Below are 24,874 nucleotides of genomic sequence, written 5' to 3' on the forward strand. Positions count from 1 at the left end.
AAACACGAATGGTTACCAGGCGAGTGTTATCCATGCCCGTGGCTATTACTAGCCCCCCCCCCCCCCCCCCCCACACACACACACTTTTCTTCGCCAAAAAAAAAAAAGATTGTTCGTTAATTTTTATACATGTATAGGAAATTTCAATTTTTATGGAGCTGACCGAAGGACATACTGAAGTTTCATGAATTATATATATCTTGGACATCAATTTTCGCGGTTTGCACTTCAATGAATATTTAAAGGGGCATGGTTACGATTTGGGCAAAATTTATTTTTTACAATGCTTTAGTAAGACTTCTTTTTATAATCAACCAAATTTGAGCGAGTTCACAATTCTTTGTTATGTAAACAAAACCCAGGTCATGTTTTTGTTTACATTTTGAACGTGAAATTTTAAAGAAAATTCAAGTTTATACCTAAAATGAATGTGACAATCGTTAGAAACGGAGTGATTAGATCTGTGTTCAGATAGAAATATCAGATATGAATGATGAAGAATTTGAAACAATTTTGAAGCGACATATTTTCAAGTTTCATTGTAATTAATATATATTCGCGCTTTGTATATTATGGCTCAGGTGGGCTAAAAAATGAAAAAAGAGGAACCAGAGACATAGTTATGTCTCTAGAGGAACACATCGATTTTTTAGTACTTAAGGATGACGTTTACTCAGAATGAAAAAAAAATCCACTGATGATAATGAAAAACCATCTATTGCGTGTTATAGACCTTTGCCTGTATTGTTATTTTTCACTTTCAGAAAAGTATGTCAATGACCTACTTTTTGAGTTAATGGCCATTGAATATTTATTGAAAAATCAAGAAAAATCCCATAAAATTTTACACTACGATTAAGATTTTCTTTATTATAAAAATATTACAAATAATAAAACACTTTTAAAAATAAGGTACAGTTTATGAATGGTAGTGGCACTAAATAAGTACACAGCATTAAGATTTCAGCAACAATTAAAAAAAAAAATCCAGTCCGAATTTCCTCTATCAGTTTTCAAATCCCTACCCATTTTTGATCCAATTTTACAAAAAATTGAATGATGATAATACAAAAACATGAATGGTATTGAACTACTTATATTGACCTTATTCTGTTGGCATAAAATTTATATGAGGTCAATGATTAAAATTTTGAGATATGGTGTCTTTTATCGTTTTTAAGCATTTTTCAATAATTTTATAATTCGTGCCATAAGTTTATTTAAATGAATAAGTGAGGTAAAACCAACGGAAAATATGCAAAATTACATAGAATTAAATATAAAATCCTAACTTTTAAGATTAGACTACTGCCAAAAAACTTTGAGCAGAAAACAAAATTTGCAAAATTTAGTCCGAATTTCCTCTGTTTGGCTAAAGGTCAATTTTAATTTGAGCCTAATTCCATAATAAAGTAAAAATTTTGAATGTTTTGTCAATAATAATTCATTTCATAAATACTTTTTGTGTTTAGAACAAATTTTACTCATTAAATGCAACTTTATAGCAATCGGAATTTGAGAACTCAAACCCTGAGTAAACAACACCCTTAAGATATCAATGAAGTAATATTCAATAAACCTGGAAAAAGTCATTGAAATATTAACTGTAAATTATTTGATTATGAAAGATATAATGATAAATAAACTATACATATGTCAAATAAGCGAAAATTTGCAAATTGGGGATAATAAATGAATATCTAAAAAATCAATTCAGTGAAACAACAAAAGCCCCTGAGGGATTCGCCTGACACTTTATCCACTCGGCTTTGAGGTATTTATATGTTGCCGTCGATAAAATCCTTTTAATAAAACAAAATGTCGTTTTTATCAGAGGTCAGCCATTTTATGACGATGTGTTATTCCACCTTAAGCAATCGACTCAACTCGGTGGATACCTTATCTATCCATTTGCCGAATTTTGGGTAAAGATGCGTTGTTTAGTGCGACCCGTTTGAATGAATAAGAACGCCCTCTTGCGGTTAAGAAGTGCAACGGAAGTATCAAATGTAGTCGTACATGAAATATAGATTTACCTGAAATGTGAATGAAAAAGAATATTTAGGAACGATTGTGAATATAACTTAAGAATGGGGTGTCGAAGCGAAGGTGGAGTACGATGCCTTAGAATTTTTGTCATCACAGATGCAATACTGATTTGGGTAAGTGGAAATTCCGGGGTTTTTTCTTCTTGTAACGTATGACACATTTTCAGATTTGTCAAACAAACCCCACTGGGCCTAATCATCATAGGCTCACTGAGTAATCGGGATGATTGTTTGATTGCTTTAATGTAATGTGATAAGAAACAAAATAATTTCCTATTTTTCAGTTTTGCTAATGATGATTTTCTTTGTACCCTTGTACATGTATGTTAGTGCTTTGTTTTGTTTTCGATTTGATTGGGTTTTTTTTAAAAACCACCCCATATGCTTGATTCTCCTAATGCTGTTATTTCTTCTTTTATTTGATTTAATGGATGATTAAATCATGCTCTAAGTGTACTGGTCATTCTGTGCTCAAATAAACTGTAGGTTGAATGAATCCGGCTGAAAAGTTAAGGCATTATATTGGTATTGATTTATTATTTTACGATGAACATAATGTGTTTTTGTGGATGGAGAGAGAGAGAAAGAGAGAGAGAGAGTTTGAGTTTAAATTGTTTTACATTGCGGCTTGTCACACAGCTTATAACAGTATTACATGTACCTAAAATTGTGACCAATGAATTCATTGTACATGCATTTATTATTCAATTGCTCAATGAGTTACAATAATTAATGAAAGGGTTATTTTCTGTTCAATGGAACAAATAATTATAGAAGAATAGGATAAAATGCACAGAATTCCAAGCTTGTGTGGCTTTGATCCAAGAGCCTCACGCTGTAGAAAAGAGGTTGTTTTCTGTCATGAGCTGAACCACTTTCTTTGTTCATTCTTAATGGTTTAGTTCTGTCATTTGGCACAGAAAAAGAAAAGAGGATTGATTGTGCATTCTTGAAAAGATAAAAAAAAAAAAAAGGTGTCTGAAGTATGTCAAGAAAATTCTCTGATTTCAATGTATCTCTATCTAAATGATTGATATGATACAGAAAATGAAATGTTTTGCATAATGAATTTTTCTTATTCGTAAAAGCTTCTTTGCATCAAATTTTAAAGAGAGATTTTTTCAAGAGGACCTAGTAATGAAACCTGCTGGTAATCTCAGTGTAATTTGATTTCATGGTTTCAATTTCCTGTCCGATATTTTGTTGATGGGATGACAGGTATAATATTAAATATGTTATACATGTTATATGTGTACATTTATCTTTTTTCCATGCTACTGAAGTACTTGAGAATAATTCTGATTGTCATTATGATTGAAGTGGGAATTTCCTTTCATATGGATATAATGTATTGTGTATACTTATTCTCTTCTTGTGTTTAATGAGGAAGCACTTCAGGAGATGTGATATATTAGTACAGATATGTACTACAGTACTTTAGATATGCAACGCAAGAATTGTGCAATATTTTGGTACTAATGATATATCCGGATGTATTTACTTGCATAATTGCAAATTGTGTTACTAGTAGAAATCTTTATATTTAACAAAGATCTTAAGAAAATATATTACCAAGCAAACTGCTACTGCTAGACTGGGTCAATTTTCTCTTAACAACACCCACACAAATACTCCGTGTTACATAAAATTCACAAGATGTTACCAATTTCAGTGGTTACAGAAGTATTCAGAAAATAAACAATCGTGTGTGATAGAGTGTCACTGATGCCAATCATACAAGCATTTAAAAGTGTAGTACATGAAGACTAAGACTTTACCACCTCAGACAGTGTATATATTCAAAACACTGGAAAAAAGAGTTTGTTTATCTTGCTTGTCATTGCACTGTTATAATCATAATGAAATATTGGTCTGCTTGATAAGATGTTTATAGACAGAGAAAAAGATTCACTTCATCTTGTATAGCAAAAATCAATATCTTAAAACACTTGTATAGCCGTTCCATCAGTTCTGCATGCTTGACTGAAAACAGTGTGACTCAACATCATCCTAAAACCTGTGGTGGCGTTAGTTATTTTTGTTTTTTGTTTTTTTGTTTGTATGGAAGTGAATATTGATGACTTTTCTATTACCGACTATTGGGTTTAATTGCAAGATCGTGTAAAAATCAATTTATGTTTAAGTTGTGTGAAGTCAGTAAATAACACAAGATAATGACATTATTAAAAGCAAGCACCATTATGTTTTATTGTACCTATATAAATCAGTGATATGTATCCATGATATTAAATCTCTCCCCTTCCCCCTCCCTCATTTTCTGTGTCCCTCTCTCTCGTATTAATTGTCTCTGAAGATTTTTTTCATGCACCTTGTTTGTCAGGGAGAAACCTTGATATTGTGTAAGTTTACGGTATATATATACAAGACCAGCGTTAAACATTCATATCTTTTGATGCATATATCCATGATATCATTAACTGCATTGGTGCTCAAACAATTTGTATATCTCCACATGTGTTCCTGTGCAATGCTTAGTTTTTGGAGGCAAAGTAAAAAACAAAATGATTGTATTTATTAAGAAAAAAAATTCTGCAGAAAAAATTTGTAATGATATCCAGCTGTGTGCCTGAGGCAGCAAGCAGAATAGGGAGTCTGTAGGAGTCTGAAGAAGTCAGAGCATGCTGCAACAGCTAGCTCAAGGTGTTTCCACCGGAGGCATCAGTCAAAACAATTAAAACCGCTCACAAGTAGTTCACTTGAGGCGGACAAGTGGCCCTGGATGATCACATCCATTTGTTCTCGGTATACCGGTACTTGTACTCTTTGACTGTGAAGTGCCTTAAAATTTTTTTTTAAATTGCAGATTGTTAGGAATGGCATCAAATGAAATCCAACATGTTGAAGTGATGCAGCTATAAAAAGTAATAGCATGAGGCACATGTGAACATTTCATTTTAATGTGTCAGGATGAAAATCTGCTTTCATTTGGAGTCTAGGGCATTGAATTGCCAACAATCAAAGGCGCACATTTGGTGTTGTTTAAAAAAAAGACCCAAAAATGAAGCAGGAAGTTTGTCTAAAAAAAATCCAATAGAATGAAAAAAACTTCATAGCGAGTCCTACTTGTCTGAGACTGGGTTTATTTGATGACACAGGCTGGCTCTCTGATGGATTCTGGGTAATTGTCTTTTCACGCCCATGGCTTGTACAAAACCCATTCCCCACTAAATTAAGTAAGATGGCCTAAATATTGATTTTAAGAATGCTGCATTGACTTGAAGCTTTCCTGGCAGCAAACATCCCTGTGGCTCCAATGAATCAGGGCATATAGACTTATACACAACCTGTAGACTCATACACACAGCCTACAGAGTTATACACTGATTATAGACATATATCAGTATCAAATGTAAATGTTTCAAAATTTCCCCCCATGGTGCAGCCCTCTGATTATATCTTTTACATTAGTTAATGTTTTAGATGATAATTCAAGTCTATTTGAGTAATGGTACGTAGCACAATTAAGTGTACTTTAGAAGTGCATGTACTAAGTATACACAGCTAAACAGCTGAAGCATGCTGCAACAGAAAACCCTGTTATTATGCAGATACATGCACATGTACTAGTTCTTGCAATCTATGTGCAAGCTTGCACAAATAAAAAAACATCAAACACCCATACCCTATCCATTGCCAAAAATAAACCCCTAAAAACTGGAGCAAAAATAAGCTATTAGTTCAGAATGCCAATTGAATGCAATATTGGTGAAGATTTTGAATGTCATGTACAAAATATAGATTGAAAGTTTCACTTGATATGTCATATTGCAGGGATTGGGAACAAAACAACTGTGTACCTGCTGTAAATTTTTTTTCAGTTACACAATATCATAAAGTTTGTACATAAGCCAGTAGTAGATTGGCATGCTGAACACGTCAGTGTATTGAACTTCCCACCAGGAGAAGTTTGATCTAAGTCTTGTGGCAGGTTTATTGTCATGTCGTAAACCAACTATTTCATCAAATACTTCAGCTTGGGATTGTGTTCAATCTCACAGGTTTTTAGAAATATTATATCAGTTGATTTATTTAAATGGAGATGGTTTAAAAAGGGTGCTGCATGCATATACATGTAGTCTCCTTTATGAGTTTGTTAATATACAGCTAGAATAAGAATCTAAAGAAATCTTCATGTATTATGATTAAGAACAATTTATTTAGAACATGTAGAATGGCGGTCAGCAATGACCAAAGAAAATATCATAACTGTTTAATAAGTTTCACAATTAGTCAATATTATAGATACACAACATAGTTGATCATGAATGACATTGTACACAGGAGGTATGCAAAAAAAACCAAAAAATTGTAGAATACTTTGTATTTCGGCGAGATTTCACATATTTAAAGTCTTTATTGGATACCCATTGCTATATATAGTCTCCCATAGACTCACCGACAGTGGCATACTCATCACACATATGACCACTTCCTCAATAAATTATGCCTTATTATGATTGGCTTTTTTGCACTGTCATGAAGAAAATCTCACCAACATGTGCAGTCATATTGCTTATATAGCATTTTTCAATGATGTTTCTTGTTATATCACAAATGAGATAATTTTATTACCATGCCCCAAAAATTGATTAAGCACGCCAGAAAAAGTTATATTGCCCTCATGGAAACAGTCATATTCCATTAGAAATGGTTATATTGCCCTCCCAAAACTGTTATTATATCACCCTTGCATTTTATGTCGGGTTCGAAATTCAAAGAGCTATTTGCTAAGCAAATGAAACAGTTTCCTGAAAATTAAAACGTTAGGACAATGTACGTGTGCATCTTTTTTGAGGCGCATCGCTATCAGCGATGTAGCCTCATTGCTGTCAGCTCACTTCTCTCGGCTTATATACAAGCGGCGTCATAGAACTCAAGTATCAATGCGCCAATAAATATATAGTGCCGTTCTGATTGTTACGTATTTTCAACCAGGAACATATATTCAGTATTCGTTTTAAAAATATCAACAAATCATTACAATAAATATCTCCTTTACACATTGAAAAAACATCAACATCAATGAAAGAACAAAACAAAGATTAATTCGCAGATGAGATAGACTGGCAATGCCTGCAATGCGATGTACGTAAGATAGGGACAGAGGACCAGTCAACCGATGAGATAATTTGCATAACAACAGTTCGTACTTCAATTTAAAAGCAGTGACGTTAATTGGTCGAATATTGGAGGTAAAAAAATGTAAAATAAAAACCTTCCTCATGTAGAATGGCGATATTCAACAACTTGTAGTGATGTTTTTAGCTACCTTCAATGCAATGCGCCGCTCAGGCCTTCAGGCCTTTGATTTTAAATTCAGATGAACTTTTAAAATTGTTAAATTAATTGTAACAACTTTGTAAATATAATAAGAGTAATCGATTCAATCGTGAGTGGCTGAATACAAACCTCGATCTTATCCAGGCAAAAGAGAACAGCCTTCAAAAATGTTGTCAGTTCCCATTATGCATTTCAACAACACAAGCGTGCACATTATAATATTTAATTTATTGAAACAATAAGCACCAATTGACTTTAAACAAAACATTTTACAGGGTGCGTCTTTTAACCCCAAGGAACCCCAAGGAACCCCAAGGAAACCCCAAGGAAACCCCAAGGAACCTCAAGGATACCCCAAGGAACCCCAATGACAAAAATTAATAAATTTTAATACCCTAGGGGTCTTATTGGACTTCAAGGGTCACCTCTAAGTACCCCAAGGGTACCCCAAGGAACCCCAAGGAAACCCGTAAGAACCCCATGGAACCCAAATGATAAAGTTATTAACCAGTGATACCCCAGGGGTCTCATTCGAATCAAAGGCTCACCCCAAGGTACCCCAGTGATAGAAATTAATAACTATTTATACCCAAGGGGTCTCATTTGAATCCAAGGGTCACCTCGTAGTACCCCAAGGATACCCCAAGGAACCCCAAGTATACTCATTAGAACCCCAAGTAAACCCAATAATAGAAATTAGTAATTAGTGATACCCCAGGAGTCTCATTATACCCCTATACCCCCACAAATGAAGTTTACGGGGGTATATTGGTTTCACCCTGTCCGTCCGTCTCTCTGTAGATGCAACTTTGTTCCCCCTATAGAATTTTTTACTACTGCATGGAACAGTCTGAAAATTTGTACATATGTTGATCACCATCTAAAGATGTGCACCTGTAATTTTTTTAGGATCAGACAAGATTTAATGATTTTATGACAGTTTTCATTTTCCTTATTCTATATATTGTTCACTAATGTTGAAAAGTAAGGGAGGTAATCCTGCCCAGAATTTAGAAATATGACATCGTAAAGACAACCTTTTCCTGCCATTTTTGCATTTTTAGCATAAAACAGCTTGTTTTCAAGCAGTTTTTCTTTCAGAAAAAATAGAGAGCATGCTTGAACAAACAAAATATTTTAATCAGAGATATATCTAGCCAAGGCTAATAAGTGACAAAAAAATGTTCCCTGTTCAAGCATGCCCTCTATATTTCCCATTCATAAAAAGATAAGAAAAATGTAAATTTTTGACTGATTTTGATTGAAATATAGAAATGGCGTCACTTCTGACTTCATTTACTGCCAGTGAGTGCAAAAAAATTAAACAAATAGGTGAAAAATAAATTTTACATCAACTCTTCTAAAATATAACATAACATTTTATTGTACCTGAAACACTTTAAAAAATTGCGAATAATGGGGGCCAAATTTAACTCATATCATATATAGTTCTTTCGTACTTCAAATCACCAGCTACCAGTTGAAGTGGGAAGATGGGAAGGTATCCCATTAAATGAAAGATTTTGTCCTCTCTGTTACAAAAAACGTATAGCCGATGAATTTCATTATATTTTAGAATGTGATGCAATATCACAAGTCCGAAACAAATTTATAGACAAAATTTTTACGGCTAGACCAAATGTGTTTAAAGTATTACATATTAGGGTATCCTTGGGGTTGTATGGTGTATCAAGAGTTATAAATCTGTATGATTAGGGTATCTTTTGGAGTTCATTGGGATTTCTGTGGGGTTCCCTAGGGTTTATAGAGGTTTTTAGAGGCGTGTCTGGGATACCAATGAGTCCTCAGTGGTATCAAGAATTTTTAATTTGAATTATTAGGCTATATCCTTGGGGTTCCATTGGGTTCTATGGGGTATCAAGTTTTATGAATCTGTATTATAAGGGTACCCTTTAAGTTCCTTGGGGTATCCATGGGGTTCCGTGGGATACCTAATGGTGTCTGGGATATCAAAAAGCCCCGAGGGTGTATCCAGAGATATAAAATTGTGTTATCAGTGTTTTCAATAAGAGCCGGCAACCGGCAAAATTAACCGCCTGTAGAATAAAATTTTCCGGCTGAGATTTCCGTCTTTAAAAAATTCTGCCGATATTCTCCCATAGGAGCTTGATTAGCCTAGTACCCGAGGCCTTCTGCACTCGGAAGGCCTCGGGTACTAGGCTAGAGCTAGTTAATATCAAAATCCTAATCGTTAATGCGTTTGAAAATATGGCATCAAAATAGTAACACGTCAATGACCCAGATCAACGTGAACTGGTTCCCACCATATGTCAAACGATCGAGTCAACAACATGTCCGAAGATGTCGAAGAGGAAAATAAACGATTTCTTTCTTCCTGTCTCCAAACGAGGTAAAACAATAGTTTTTAATATATTATTTCTAGAGACTGGTGTATCTTTTTTGACATAACATAACTTTTAACTTCACGAATCTACATTCTTTCAAAATTCAAGGTAAAGATCAACCAGAATTTCCTCGTAACTTGAAATTTCTCGTGATTGTTATTTCGTAACTCGAAGGAAAGTCAGTTTAATTAATTTTTGCTACATTTAACAAACAGACTACCACGAAGTACTGTACTAATTTTTTCTCCCTCAGAACTTAACTTTTTTGTTCCCAAAGTAAAAATATTTTCCTAGACTCTGTGTTGTAGCTTGAATTTGCAGAAACATTTTCAGTGATTGTTTTACTGCATAAATCGATCTTCATACGTTTCTGATTTTTGATTTTATTTTTTTAATTGTAGGTACTAACTCTGAAAATCTTGACATAAATCAAAATATTTGCCAGCCAAATGAGTTAATGCAGACAGAAAGATCATCAACAAATTTCACTAATCCCAGTCAGAGCCAGAGTAACTGTGATGTTTCCACTGTTCTGACATGTACAAGTCTTTCAGAAAATGAACATGTAAAATTAATTGAGTCATGTTTTCCTGACATTGAAAAAAATGATATTTCTAACAAGATTCATCACTACATGCTTTGCAGCAAGAGTGACTGTTGCTCTATAACTTCAAACGAAAAATTTGATCATGCTTGGCTGAACTCAAAAGACTTGTCTTTCTGTAGGATTACAAGGTTATGGCATTTCGTTTTTGTCGAGGGACAAGGAGTCTACTGTCTACTTTGTAGGAAACATAATATTAAAAATCCGAGAAACAGATCAGCTGTATTTGCAGATGAACCAAGTAAAAGGTTTAGGAAGTTAGCTTTGCAGGAACACCTGAAAACAAAATGTCATGAAGCAGCAAAATATAGTGAATCTTTAAGCAGAGTCTCAGTTTTTCAAAAAGATATTGATAGAAAATTAGAAGTCAAAAATGAAATTTTATTCCAAGCCTTCTATTCTCATTTATTTGTTGCGGATCAGATGATTGCAAACTTTAAGATTAACAAACTAATGAAGTTCATAGAGCACATTGGATTGAATGATTTGAAATATTTCAGTCACAGATCAGCAGGGTCGCAAAGGGAAGTTTTACTAACTTTATCAGATACTTTGAAAAATGATTTAATTAAAAAGTTACAATCTTCAAACTGCTATGGATTAATGATTGATGATTTATCTGATGTGTCATCACTGGAACAGATGATTGTGTACATTCAATACTTTGATCAAGAGCATGGGAGTGTTCAAACTGATTTCCTTTTCATTGCAAATTTATTGGAAAAGTCGGACTCGGCAAATTCTGAAACTCTTTTCAAGGTACTTTGTGAAAATTTTGAAGCCATGAATCTAGATAAGGCGAAGATAACTGGTTTGTGCACAGATGGTGCAAGTGTGATGATTGGTAAAAAAGATGGCTTAAGTGCTAAACTGAAACAGCTGAACAAAGGTCTGATTGCAACTCATTGTGTATGTCATCGGTTGGCATTAGCATGTACTGACACCAATTCTAATCTCAAGTGTGTTGGTAATGTAGAGACATACATGCTACAGCTTTGGAAATTATTTCATTATTCTCCAAAGAAGATGGCTTGTTTTTTGAAACACCTTGAGGGTTACAGAAGCCTTGTACTCAACTCATCAGAAAGACAGAAGTGTGTAAAAATTCTGAAACGGGCATGTAAAACCAGATGGTTGAGTTTTGAAGCATCAGTTGCTGCTGCAATGGAAGATCTGATTCCTTTAGTTCAAACTCTAAGTGATCTCTCTGAAAGCGATGCTGCAGCATATGGATTACTAAAAAAATTGCATTCTGCCCATTTTGTAGGTTTGCTCTTTATTCTTCATGCAATTTTACCAATTCTGGGAAAAATTAGTAGGATTTTTCAGAAGAGTTATCTGAATTTTAGTTCAATTCAGCCTACTTTAGACAGTGCAGTTCAAGAACTGAAACAGATAAAAAGTGAAAAAAGTCCAATTGAGTCGGCTAAATGTGAATTAAGTGAGGGTGGAAAGCTTGAGCTACTAGATATTACAATAAATCAAAATACTGAACACCAGCTTGGACAGACACTTAACAACTATGTTTCTGCATTAGTGGAAAATATTGAAAGACGCTTTCCTGATGTTCCAATTTTAGCTGCTCTCAATATTTTCAATCCCTGCCACATTCCTGATAAGGACAATGAAAGCTTCAATTCATATGGTGATGATTCTGTTGAAATTATTCACCAGCAGTTTCTCTCAAAATGTTGTACCCTTGCAGAAGTAAAAGCTGAATGGAACTTGATGAAATTTCATATTGCTCAAAAGAAGAGTAAAATACCTGTCAATCCATCAGATGGTCTTACTCCCTTGGAATGGTGTTTGAGTGACATAATGAAGCACAAAAATGAATACAATTACATGTGCCCCTTTTTAACAAAAGTTGTAGAATTGATACTTACAATGCCACTTTCCAATGCCTGGCCAGAAAGAGGTGCCTCAAAAGTAAAGATCATTAAAACTGATCTGAGAAACAGACTCAAAAATGATATGTTAAATGGATTGCTTCATATTGCTGTAAATGGCCCAGAGTTGTGCACAGAGGAGTGTGATTGTTTAGTTACTAATGCAGTTGAGAAGTGGATCACTGACAAGAAAAGGAGGAAACTTCCTACCAGTAGGACTTCAGGTAAATTTTTTCCAGTAGGATTGATAAAAGATAATCTTGAGATCTAGTCACATTCTGAGACCTTATGTCCTAACTATGATTTAAACTCATTAAATGTTATAGTTACAGGAGAGGACAGCATGAAAACATATATGGAGGCAGAAGTCCAGACTGAGTCGGAATCTCTCTTATCATATGGCACTGAAGTTGGTGATGAAGATGAAGCTGATGATGTTGGATCAACCTGTGGTGATGATGACCATGAAAAAGACAGACTTTTGGAAAATACTCTACTTCAATTAAAAATAGCAAAAAATCTCAGGGAAGCACAGCAATACAGCAAAACTGTCAATTTTGAAAGTGAATCTGATTGGAATTCAGATGATGACTTTTAAGAATTAAGTTGTGTAATGCATCAACATGAAATTAAAAAATAGAGTTTTGATTGATGTTTTTATTGAAAGGTAGATTCATGTGAAATGGAGTAAATATACAGTATATTCATCATAAAAGTTTAGCACATAAATATTTTTATTAGCTGTAATTTGGATAAAAAAATGTTCAAGAATTTTTTTTACATATTGGTAAATAGAGAAAAAACAGTCTTTAAAATGGCACTATTTAAGGTAAAATTAAGCAGTTGCTAGCAGTAGAAATTTCATAAAACTTATACTTTTAGATGGCCTTAGAAGCAGCAAAAGTACCTTCAAAAATGATTATTTTCGTTTTCGGCAGGGGGGCTTCGCCCCCCTGGTCCCCCCACCAGGGCTCTGCCCTGGACCCGCTGGGGGCCTAGGGCGGCCCCCAGACCCCTCGCCGAGATTAGGTTGCCTGCTGTTCCAAATTTTTTTCCTTCTATTCAAAAACTTATTGAAAACACTGGTTATTAGGGTATCCTTGGGGTTCATTTGGGTAACAAAAGTTATATTACTGGGTATCCTTGGAGTTCCTTGAGGTATCCATAGGGTGTGTCAAGGATAACAATGGGGTATCTGTATTATTACTATTAGAGTACTATTAGGGTATCCTTTAGGTTTCTTGGGGTACCCATGGGGTTCCCTGGGATACCTTGTGATTTGTCTAGGATATCAAAGAGACCCAAAAAGTATCAAGAGATATAGTGTATCCTTGGAGTTCCATAGGATATCAAGAGTTATAAAATTTATATAACCAATACATGTATAAGAGTATCCCTAGAGTTCCCTTGGCCCGGTATCCGTGGGTTTTGTCTGAGATACCAATGAGTCCCTACGGGTATCAAGAATTTAAATTTGTATTATTAAGTTATCCTTTAAGTTCCTTGAGGTATCCTTGGGGTTCTGTGGTGTATCAAGAGTTATGAATCTGTATTTTTAGGGTATTCTTGGAGTTCCTTGGGATATCCATGGGGTTCCCTGGGATTCCTAGAAGTGTATCTGGAATACCAATGAGTCCCCAGGGTTATCAAGAGTTTTACATTTGTATTACAATGTATTAGGGTATCCTTGGGGTTCTATGGAGTATCAAGATTTATGATTCTGTATTATTAGGATATTCTTGGAGTTCCTTGGGATATCCCTGGGGTTCCCTGGGATTCTTAGAGGTGTATCTGGAATACCAATGAGTCCCCAGGGTTATCAAGAGTTTTACATTTGTATTACAATGTATTAGGGTATCCTTGGGGTTCCATGGAGTATTAAGAGTTATGATTCTGTATTATTAGGGTATTCTTGGAGTTCCTTGGGATATCCCTGGGGTTCTTAGAGGTGTGTCTGGAATACCAGTGAGTCCCCAGGGGTACCAAGAGTTTAAAATTTGTATTATTAGGGTATCCTTGAGGTTCCTTGGGGTTCTATGGTGTATCAGGAGTTATAAATCTGTATTATTAGGTTATCTTTGGGGTTCCTTGGGGTATAATTGGGGTACCAAGGGTAAGGGGTGACCCTTGCACTCTAATGAGACCCCCTTGGGTATCAATAGTTATTCATTTCTCTCATTGGGGTATCCTTGGGGTATCCTTGGGGTTTCCTTGGGGTTCCTTGGGGTTTCCTTGGGGTTCCTTGGGGTTAAAAGACGTGCCGCATTTTACATTCAGATTAGTAAGATATGAACAAGTGTTATTAAAACACACTTGTCTATAAAATAGATACATTTGTAAATTGATTTTGATTTTTTTACAAATGCCATATAACATATATTACATGTGTTCTAAAGCAACAAAACCAGAATGTTTGTACTTCTGTGACAGAAAAACCCTGGTGTATTATATCACCCTCTGCCTACGACATCGGGGTACATAACAATTAAATAGTCGTCCTTGAAGCCATATATGTATAATAGTAAAATTGTACATTGTCAGAGCATATCAATATATTTAACCTGGATTACAAATGTATACTCTCTATTCTTGCAGCTGATTGGTGGAGCCATTTTTGGCTTTTCTATGTGGCTGTTGGTGGACTTCTTTGTGAATGAGTACCAGGCTGCTACAGCGGAGCTGAAGGAGTCCAAATACGTCATCTATGTCTTTGTGGCGGCCAGTGCGTTCATGGTGGTCTACAGTCTGATTGGAATCTTTGGAGCCATCAAACCGAGCTGGAAATGTCTCCTTGTTATAGTAAGTCCAGTTAGGGTCTAGTCTCAACTTGCCAGTACTTCAAATTCAAACTATTTATACATGGACTGTGTTCCATTTAGATCTATTTGATTTTTTATGAATATTAGGGCTAGTGATACACCATAGTGCTTGAGGTACCGTAAATGATCACTGTCAGTCTAACTTAACTTGGCCAGAACATATTTTCTCTTCCCTTAGCCCGGTCTGGCAACAGAGAGCCTATGAGTAAACGGTGTGTAGTGACCTTAAACACAGTTTTTATTTTTGTGGTCAAGGTCATAGCAGATTTTTCAGTGAACTACTCTCAGCCTTTGTGCAAGCCATATTTTCCTTCCCCATGGCCCAATCTGGTCTAGAATTTACTCAGAATGTCTGAAGATCTAGGATGTGCAGATACCTTGAAGTGAACAAAATTTTTAAGTGAAAGGCAAAGTTGTAAAGCATCCCTATAAAATCCATGTTTGGACCATTTGATCTCTTTTTTCCCTATAGGCTTCATATTTGAACCCTAGTGATTGTTTGGATATGCAATGACCTAAGTCAGAGGTTGAGGTCAAAGCTAAATCCTCTTTATTGCCTTTATTAAAGCATGGAACTATCTGAGATGCAGTCTCCATCTTAAATGATGTCTAGTTAGTAGGGATGTTGTTATGGCTGTGTTGTAGCCAAACTGCAGATTCTGTCAGACCAGTTAAAAAACAAAGTTGGTGTAACTAGTCTGATAAACTCTCATTTTGTAGAACAATAGTTTTGGTAAAAACCTAAAGTTTCTAACTTGCGATAATTATTTTACATGAGCTGTATGACAATACTGTACCTTAATGTTCATTTACTGAGTAATAATATTTGGTTGTTACATATCTGCTCTTATCTCTACGCTGGTTGTACAATGTAATAATATTTGGTTGTTATATTACAGTACCTTGTTTGTCTGGTTCTCTCTATGTCATATGTAATAATGATTGGTTGTTACATTACAATACATTGTTTATCTGGTTCTCTCTTTGTCCTTTGTAATAATGTTTTGTTGTTACATTACAGTACCTGGTTTGTCTGGTTCTCTCTTTGTCATTTGTAATAATGTTTCGTTGTTACGTAATAGTACTGGTACCTTGTTTGTCTGGTACTCTCTATGCCATTTGTAATAATGTTTTGTTGTTACATTACACTACCTTGTTTGTCTGGTTCTCTCTATGCCATTTGTAATAATGTTTTGTTGTTACATTACACTACCTTGTTTGTCTGGTTCTGTCTATGCCATTTTAATAATGTTCTGTTGTTACATTACACTACCTTGTTTGTCTGGTTCTCTTTATGCCATTTGTAATAATGTTTTTGTTACATTACAGTATCTGGTTTGTCTGGTTCTCTCTATGCTGGTGTTGATTGGTGGAACCGTCTGGTGCTATGTATACAGATTTCAGGTAATAATAATTTTTTATGTATCTTTTTAGCTCACCTGAGCTGAAAGCTCAAGTGAGCTATTCTGATCACATTTTGTCTGTCGTCCGTCTGTCCGTCCGTCTGTCCGTCTGTCTGTCCGTAAACTTTTCACATTTTCAACATCTTCTAAAGAACTACTTGGCCAATTTCAACCAAACTTGGCACAAATCATCCTTAGGCAAAGGGGATTCAAAGTTGTGAAAATTAAGGCCCACACCCGTTTTCAAGGGGAGATAATTAGAAATTAATGAAAAATTTCGAGAAATTTTCAAAAATCTTCTTCTCAAGAACCAGAAAGCCAGGAAAGCTGAAACTTGTGTGGAAGCATCCTCAGGTAGTGTAGATTCAAAGTTGTGAAATTCATGACCCCCGGGGGTAGGGTGGGGCCACAATGGGGGGTCGAAGTTTTACATAGGAATATATAGGGTAAATCTTTAAAAATCTTCTTCTCAGAAACTAAACAGCCAGGAAAGCTGAAACTTGTGTGGAAGCATCCTCAGGTAGTGTAGATTCAAAGTTGTGAAAATCATGACCCCCGGGGGTAGGGTGGGGCCACAATGGGGGGGTCAAAGTTTTACATAGGAATATATAGAGTAAATCTTTAAAAATCTTCTTCTCAGAAACTAAACAGCCAGGAAAGCTGAAACTTGTGTGGAAGCATCCTCAGGTAGTGTAGATTCAAAGTTGTGAAAATCATAACCCCTGGGGTTAAGTTGGGGCCACAATGGGGGGGTCGAAGTTTTACATAGGAATATATAGAGTAAATCTTTAAAAATCTTCTTCTCAGAAACTAATCAGCCAGGAAAGCTGAAACTTGTGTGGAAGCATCCTCAGGTAGTGTAGATTCAAAGTTGTGAAAATCATGACCCCCGGGGGTAGGGTGGGGCCACAATGGGGGGGGGGTCGAAGTTTTACAAAGGAATATATAGAATAAATCTTTAAAAATCTTCTTCTCAGAAACTAATCAGCCAGGAAAGCTGAAACTTGTGTGGAAGCATCCTCAGGTAGTGTAGATTCAAAGTTGTGAAAATCATAACCCCTGGGGTTAGGTTGGGGCCACAATGGGGGTCGAAGTTTTACATAGGAATATATAGAGTAAATCTTTAAAAATCTTCTTCTCAGAAACTAAACAGCCAGGAAAGCTGAAACTTGTGTGGAAGCATCCTCAGGTAGTGTAGATTCAAAGTTGTGAAAATCATGACCCCCAGGGGTAGGGTGGGGCCACAATGGGGGGGTCAAAGTTTTACATAGGAATATATAGAGTAAATCTTTAAAAATCTTCTTCTCAGAAACTAAACAGCCAGGAAAGCTGAAACTTGTGTGGAAGCATCCTCAGGTAGTGTAGATTCAAAGTTGTGAAAATCATAACCCCTGGGGTTAAGTTGGGGCCACAATGGGGGGTCGAAGTTTTACATAGGAATATATAGAGTAAATCTTTAAAAATCTTCTTCTCAGAAACTAATCAGCCAGGAAAGCTGAAACTTGTGTGGAAGCATCCTCAGGTAGTGTAGATTCAAAGTTGTGAAAATCATGACCCCCGGGGGTAGGGTGGGGCCACAATGGGGGGGGGGGGTCGAAGTTTTACATAGGAATATATAGAATAAATCTTTAAAAATCTTCTTCTCAGAAACTAATCAGCCAGGAAAGCTGAAACTTGTGTGGAAGCATCCTCAGGTAGTGTAGATTCAAAGTTGTGAAAATCATAACCCCTGGGGTTAGGTTGGGGCCACAATGGGGGTCGAAGTTTTACATAGGAATATATAGAGTAAATCTTTAAAAATCTTCTTCTCAGAAACTAAACAGCCAGGAAAGCTGAAACTTGTGTGGAAGCATCCTCAGGTAGTGTAGATTCAAAGTTGTGAAAATCATGACCCCCAGGGGTAGGGTGGGGCCACAATGGGGGGGGCTTAAAATTTTACATAGGAATATATAGAATAAATCTTTAAAAATCTTCTTCTCAGAAACTAATCAGCCAGGAAAGCTGAAACTTGTGTGGAAGCATCCTCAGGTAGTGTAGATTCAAAGTTGTGAAAATCATAACCCCTGGGGTTAGGTTGGGGCCACAATGGGGGGTCGAAGTTTTACATAGGAATATATAGAGTAAATCTTTAAAAATCTTCTTCTCAGAAACTAAACAGCCAGGAAAGCTGAAACTTGTGTGGAAGCATCCTCAGGTAGTGTAGATTCAAAGTTGTGAAAATCATGACCCCCAGGGGTAGGTTGGGGCCACAATGGGGGGGGGGGGGTTAAAATTTTACATAGGAATATATAGAGTAAATCTTTAAAAATCTTCTTCTCAGAAACTAATCAGCCAGGAAAGCTGAAACTTGTGGGAAGTATCCTCAGGTAGTGTAGATTCAAAGTTGTGAAAATCATGACCCCTGGGGGTAGGGTGAGGCCACATGGGGGGGGGGTGTTAAAGTTTTACATAGGAATAAAGAGTAAATCTTTAAAAATCTTCTTCTCAGAAACTAATCAGCAAGATGATTCTTTTTAATTGTTAAGACTTTGGCTCCAGGACAATTCTTCGGCCTCACAAGAAGGTTCAGAGTTTGATGTAGCTAAATATCCCATATATAAACAATTGTAAAGGATCTTTTTGAGAACTGCAATACTCAACATGTGATATGACTATAAAATTGAAGCAGGCAGCTATTTTTTCATTAGAATCATTTTGTATTACTGTTTTGGGTTATTGCCCTTGATTTATTGATTCTTGATTATTTTAATTAATGCATCCACTGTTAACCAATTAATGTGATGATTATTTTTATACAATAATAAATATTCAATGTATATAAGTTGTTCTGCATAAGTAGTTTTGGGTTAGGCTGGATTAGTTTGTTTATTTTTGATTTCCAATTTTTAGATACTATGAATTATTTTAGGCTGGCACATATATAGGGACAGTGTCTATTCCATTGCAACGAGTGACTGTTTGGGGTTAAACTTGAACAGGTACGGAGAGATTGAGGGTGTTGACATCCCTGCTCTTTCTAATTTTCGTGTTTTTCTAACCAACGATACAGAATGTGCGGTCATTTCTGCCCTGTATCGCATTGATACAAGTGTGCGGTCATACCTGCTTGTATTGGTGGTGGTTGTGGCGGAGCACTAGTGTATGGTCATCCCTGCTGGTGTTCTGGCCTTTCTAGTGCAAGTGTGTGGCACTCCCTGCGTTAGGTTGAGCTGTTGGCGCAAGTGTGAGGTCATCCCTGCTTGCGTTATCTCTGCTTGCATTAACGTTGGTACCTGTTGAGTTGCGTAGGTGTGCGGTCATCCCTGCCTGCATAACGTTGAGTCCCTATATATGTGCAGGAGCGGTGATTAAAGTCTGCTCTTGTAAATATTTTCAGCAATCAGGGCTATCCGAGTTCCAAGGGGGAAAAATGGATTTTATTTATACAGGATCTACATGTATTAATGTACATTGTCCAGATTGTATTATGACTCCATTAAGCTGACTTTATCATACCTATTGTTCCTCAGGTGAGCGATGTGGCCCATGGGCCTCTTGTTTCATTGTGTATTCATTTAGATTCACATTAATGAAATAGTGGTTACATTTATACTGGTTTCAGTGAAATTTTGTAGGGCACATTTGGCAATTTACAGTGCTATATAAAAGCTGTATATACTAATTACGTACTTAATAGTAATTAATTTGGTGTTTCAGATCGAGATAAAGTTAAAGCAGACCTTCCAGACCATTGTGCCCAATAACTATGGCAAGAACACCATGGTTACACGGGCCCTTGATTTCATGCAGAGTGAGGTAGGTCAACACAGAGATTAGTTTGTTCCTGTTTCTGTGAGAAATAGGGATTCAGATATAAAAATTATAGTCATCAATAATCATGATAATATATGGAATGCAGTAACTAGCTTATAATACAATTATCCAAATATGTTTTGTTTTTTAACTCTCCACAACGTTATTTTGGTCATTTTTATCAATGTGCCATCATTTAAATAAGTTATCAAAGGAAGAATACTCGACAATGTTAGAGAACAATTTTTAGACTGGAAAATTGTTTATGATGATACCTATTATCTGAATCATAGTAAAACCTAGGTGAATCAAATGAATGATCACGATTTAAGTCCCACAAAGATTGCACTAGATCATTGCTGCGTTTGTTTTACAGCTGGAATGCTGTGGAGGACAAGGATACACAGATTACAAGAATTCCGACTGGAGTAACAATCTTCAGATTAACGACGTTATCGGCAACACCAATAATAACGTAGCTCCTCTGAGCTGCTGCAGTTTCTACGACAGAAATAAGGACACACAGGACTCCAACTACCAGACCTGCCAGATGTGTTTGGATCAGCCCAGCGGACAGAACATACTGGTCTGCTCCAGGGAAAACCCCTACATATGGAAAAAAGTGAGCACATACTATGCACTGTTTAAACAAATCACACAGTACAAAGTTAAAGGTTTCTTATGATTGTACATTTGATTTAAACTTATGGGATATGATTTTGTCTTGTAGCCATGTAATGAGGCAGTTGTCGAGTTCTTCAAAACGAACCTTGGGATTGTAGCAGGAGTGGCTATTGGTGTGTTGACTTGTCAGGTATGTACTTCTCTTTCTCTCTCCTAATCACTCTTTCAGATTATGAATTAAAAGACAAAGTATCATACATGTATCTCTCTACATTTTAGCTTCAGGTGTTTGAAATATTGAAAATAAAAATAAAATAGTTGAGTACATACATGTGTATGAGAATGCTTACTGGAAAATTCCAAAGGTTTAATGTGTTTCATTCTTTTTTTACCTCCCTGTGTGTGTGACTACATTTACTGTAACATTATATAAATAGTGCCTGTTTGGGAGGGTAACAGTTGAAATTGACACCCCGAGAAAACCATTGTCAACCGACGCGAAGCGGAGGTTGACAATGGTTTTCGAGGGGTGTCAATTTCAACTGTTATCCTCCCAAACAGGCACTATTTATTTTGTTATACTGAATGTCTTTTTTAAAATTTTTAAGAAAATTTTACTGCTTTTATATAGGAATAACATGAATTCTACAGCGAACCGTACGCGCATAATTTTCGCGCATGTAACATTTTTTAACGTTACCCGTTGCCAAGTGCGTTGCTAACGCTGAGGGTAATAGTAAATATTATTAACTGCGTCTTAACCAATCAGATTTCAGTATTTAACATGAAAGTATAACAATAGATTATCACTGTGACAGTGACTATGTTATAGCATGTATTTTCATCATTTTTTTTACAGCTGTTTGGAATTATCTTGACCTCCGTGTTGCTGTATTTATACAACAGTAGATACACACCATACGAAGCAAATAACGATGATGTTGTCTATGAAATGGCACGGTGTCAAGAAAAATCGCCCTACCCAACACGTGGGACTGGGCCTTATGCCAACCTGTACACCAACTGAACCAGATATTAGTGACAATATCACCGATACAATCATTTGTCATCACATTACGCAGTGTAAAATAGCCATACTACATGTACTTACCCACCGCATTCATTTACGTCATCTCTGAGAGAACATTGGAAGTAGAGGTTGTCTTTTTCTGAGTCATGTATTTTTAGATGTGATGCCGAGATCATAGGCTTTGATCAAGGTTGTATTTAATACCAAGCTTTTACAAGGTCTTAGTTTGTCTTGAGCAAGATTTTTCTATTTTAACCAAGAATTAATGGAGTTTATATGCATTGTTTATTATCTATGTGTGTTTCGTCTGCTTTTTATATAGAAATTGACTACGCGACCACCTGCTAGTGCATAGAGTGTTTTGATGTGACTTGATCACACAAAACATGAGGGACAGTTATCTAGAAGATAGGAATGAGAATCATTATTTTTTTTTTATCATGTGATTTTTATTGACACATTTTTATTCATGTACACGTATTTATTGATATGTTTTGTCTTTTTTCTGTATAAATCTGTGTTTACCCTTAACAAATTTTCTCTGAGGAGAACCCATGTGCAATACAATTAGTCAGTTCATTTGATAATTGTACAGTATAGTGTTAATAATTCACACAACTAATTTTTTGATAACAAAATTTCTTCAAAACTTATAACTCATGATTTAAAAAAAAAAAAAATTATGCAGCATTTTTTGAAGAATGTTTAGTATAGAGTATACTTTTTCAGATATATGTACTTTTTAATCTAACCTTGTTTGATGTTGTTTGAGATATTGATTATTTAATTTTTGCCTCATATACGATAAAGTCATAATACATGTCTCTATGTACATTTTGAGGGTGTTGACAATTTGATGTAGATTTTATAGTCATTTCATATCTCCATGTACACTGTACATTACAATTTGACATAGATTTTTTTAGTTTTGTAGTTCGCTGTTAGAAATGTGATGTGGTTATTGTTCATTCTTATAGACCATGTAGACTGTTAACTCGATGTTAGGGACTTGTGCCTGTTTACCAACACTCCTTCACTTAAATTCTGTTTTTGTCGTTGATTTTCGCTCAAACCCATAAAAAAAGAAAAGCAGAAAGAAAGTCAGATACACATATTAATACTTATTTAATGGTTTTATTTTTTTTTTTAAATTGTGTGTTGATTGATATTTCAAGTTTTGATATTATATTTGAGTCATTTTAAATTTGTAGCGGGCCAAATTTTATTTTATTTTTTGGTCATATATTGAATATCAGTGATCATGCAGTGATGTTGAATTTATATAAGGTTATTTTTTTTCTTGCAAAAATAAAGTGAGAAATAGTTAACCTTTTTAAGAATTTATCAGTTTTGTTGTGATGATGTTTTATGAACTTTTGGGACCATATTGTGTAAACAAATCTACTTGAAAGATAAATAAGAGACCAAAATGTCAATTTCCTTGTCATCTCTTCAAGCAATTATGTCTTTAATCTGAGATTTTTTTAAAAAATGATTTCAATTACTGTTATAAAGTTCATTATACTTCTTTCACACGTATGTGTTGGCCACATGATTACCAACAGATTTTTTCCCTAGAGAACCTTCATCAGTGCAGTGTGAGGTTATGTACATGTATTTATGTTATGTTGTGTATGTCTTGCTTGTTTGCAGGTGATAATTTTTTTGGTATATAGTGTTTTGATTTTGCTAGAATATGGAGTAGATGGTCATTGTTCCAATTATTTTTAGAAAAATGACAGTATGAGAGATATTCCCCTTAATCTAGCTGTAAGAAATTCATGCACAGCTGATAATGAAAGGATATGTGTATGAATCCACCCTCACAGCAAATTGATGCAGTCTTTAGATATTAAGATATAAGAGTTCAAAGTATTGACCTAAATTATTCATTGTTTAACATACTAGTATTATATAAATTTACCATACATTTACATAATTTCCAATAACTAAGTGATGAAGTGGTAAGATATATGTAAAATTAGCATGATAAGAGCTGTTTGAACAAGACATCAGACTTTGTGCAGTACAGTAAGTGTCAAACTCCAATTTGATGTAGGTGGGGTCTACTCATGATTAATTATCCAGTCATTTGGTAATGGATGTGAAAACATTGAACGCTATGACACTTGTCCAATTTTATCCGGGGACATTTCTCTTAAAACTTACTGTCAATTTTTCACAAGAGTAGACCTTTAAAAAAAAATTCCAGTTTTTACAGTCTATGAATATTGGTGGGCTTCTCTTAATTAGCAATTCAGAAGTTACTCAGTATTTGACTGCTTGTATTGTTTGAAAAATTATATCATACCATCCTACCAAAAGTTTATGCTCTTGTTAAAATGGCTCTACAGTGTGACACATCTTTTCATCTGTTTCACATCTTCAACATGCCACAGACATCCCATGATTCCTTTTATATCTATTGGATTATATGTTATGCATGTGAAATGTAATTAAAGGTTGTATGAAGCTTATTTGGTTGTATGCATCCAGTGATTTAAGAAGTGAATTTTTAGTTGGCAGTATTGAACATATACATTGTATACGTGTATATTCAATTTGAAAATTCACATATTTCTATAAATGATGTTGTATTTTATTGGCAAATATTGTAACTTTTATTGTACATGTGAGAATAAAATTAATTTATCTATAAATGTGGTGTTTATTGTACTTTTGTAAGAACACAATTTGTCCATATTTTGTGAATTAACTGAACATTACATGGCTGGTTAATCAGGACCCTAGTGAAGAGGTGTGACAAGAAACATGTAAACTGAAAACATTGGCAAGAAAATCTCTGATCCATTTACGTGTACTTAGTAAAAATATCAATCACCTCGTATGTACATTGAAACTTTAAATATTAAAATACTCCAGAATTATGTGTGAACATGAACAATATTTTTCTTTTTCTTTTGTTTTTCTCTATAGTTATATAAATATATCAATTTATAAAATTGCAATATCCTACATTCGTGTAGATTTGAACCAA

General features: G+C 35.1%; 2 protein-coding genes across 2 annotated transcripts; both read left to right on the forward strand.

Annotated features, from left to right (window-relative positions):
* Positions 1 to 1,967: 1,967 nt before the first annotated feature.
* LOC128177719 (CD63 antigen-like) lies at positions 1,968 to 24,536 on the forward strand. Its single transcript, XM_052844548.1, has 7 exons — positions 1,968 to 2,162; positions 14,804 to 15,007; positions 16,357 to 16,431; positions 20,127 to 20,225; positions 20,599 to 20,844; positions 20,953 to 21,036; positions 21,706 to 24,536. Exons 1-7 carry the CDS (start codon positions 2,091 to 2,093, stop codon positions 21,871 to 21,873), a joined length of 948 nt encoding a protein of 315 aa, XP_052700508.1. The 5' UTR covers positions 1,968 to 2,090; the 3' UTR covers positions 21,874 to 24,536.
* LOC128177709 (zinc finger protein 862-like) lies at positions 9,371 to 13,287 on the forward strand. Its single transcript, XM_052844537.1, has 3 exons — positions 9,371 to 9,720; positions 10,117 to 12,432; positions 12,535 to 13,287. The coding sequence occupies exons 1-3, from the start codon at positions 9,672 to 9,674 to the stop codon at positions 12,804 to 12,806; spliced, it is 2,637 nt and encodes an 878-aa protein (XP_052700497.1). The 5' UTR covers positions 9,371 to 9,671; the 3' UTR covers positions 12,807 to 13,287.
* Positions 24,537 to 24,874: the final 338 nt, after the last annotated feature.

This window comes from Crassostrea angulata, chromosome 1 (assembly GCF_025612915.1).
Source record: "Crassostrea angulata isolate pt1a10 chromosome 1, ASM2561291v2, whole genome shotgun sequence".
Classification (NCBI taxonomy): domain Eukaryota; kingdom Metazoa; phylum Mollusca; class Bivalvia; order Ostreida; family Ostreidae; genus Magallana; species Magallana angulata.

Excerpts from the sequence above, each read along its gene's own strand:
- LOC128177709 (XM_052844537.1), top strand. The coding sequence starts at position 9,672 with ATGTCGAAGAGGAAAATAAACGATTTCTTTCTTCCTGTCTCCAAACGA. Across the intron at positions 9,721-10,116 it reads TCTTCCTGTCTCCAAACGAG|GTACTAACTCTGAAAATCTT; the intron begins GTAAAACAATAG and ends TTTTAATTGTAG. Across the intron at positions 12,433-12,534 it reads TCCTACCAGTAGGACTTCAG|TTACAGGAGAGGACAGCATG; the intron begins GTAAATTTTTTC and ends TAAATGTTATAG.
- LOC128177719 (XM_052844548.1), top strand. The coding sequence starts at position 2,091 with ATGGGGTGTCGAAGCGAAGGTGGAGTACGATGCCTTAGAATTTTTGTC. Across the intron at positions 2,163-14,803 it reads CAGATGCAATACTGATTTGG|CTGATTGGTGGAGCCATTTT; the intron begins GTAAGTGGAAAT and ends CTATTCTTGCAG. Across the intron at positions 20,226-20,598 it reads TTGATTTCATGCAGAGTGAG|CTGGAATGCTGTGGAGGACA; the intron begins GTAGGTCAACAC and ends TTTGTTTTACAG.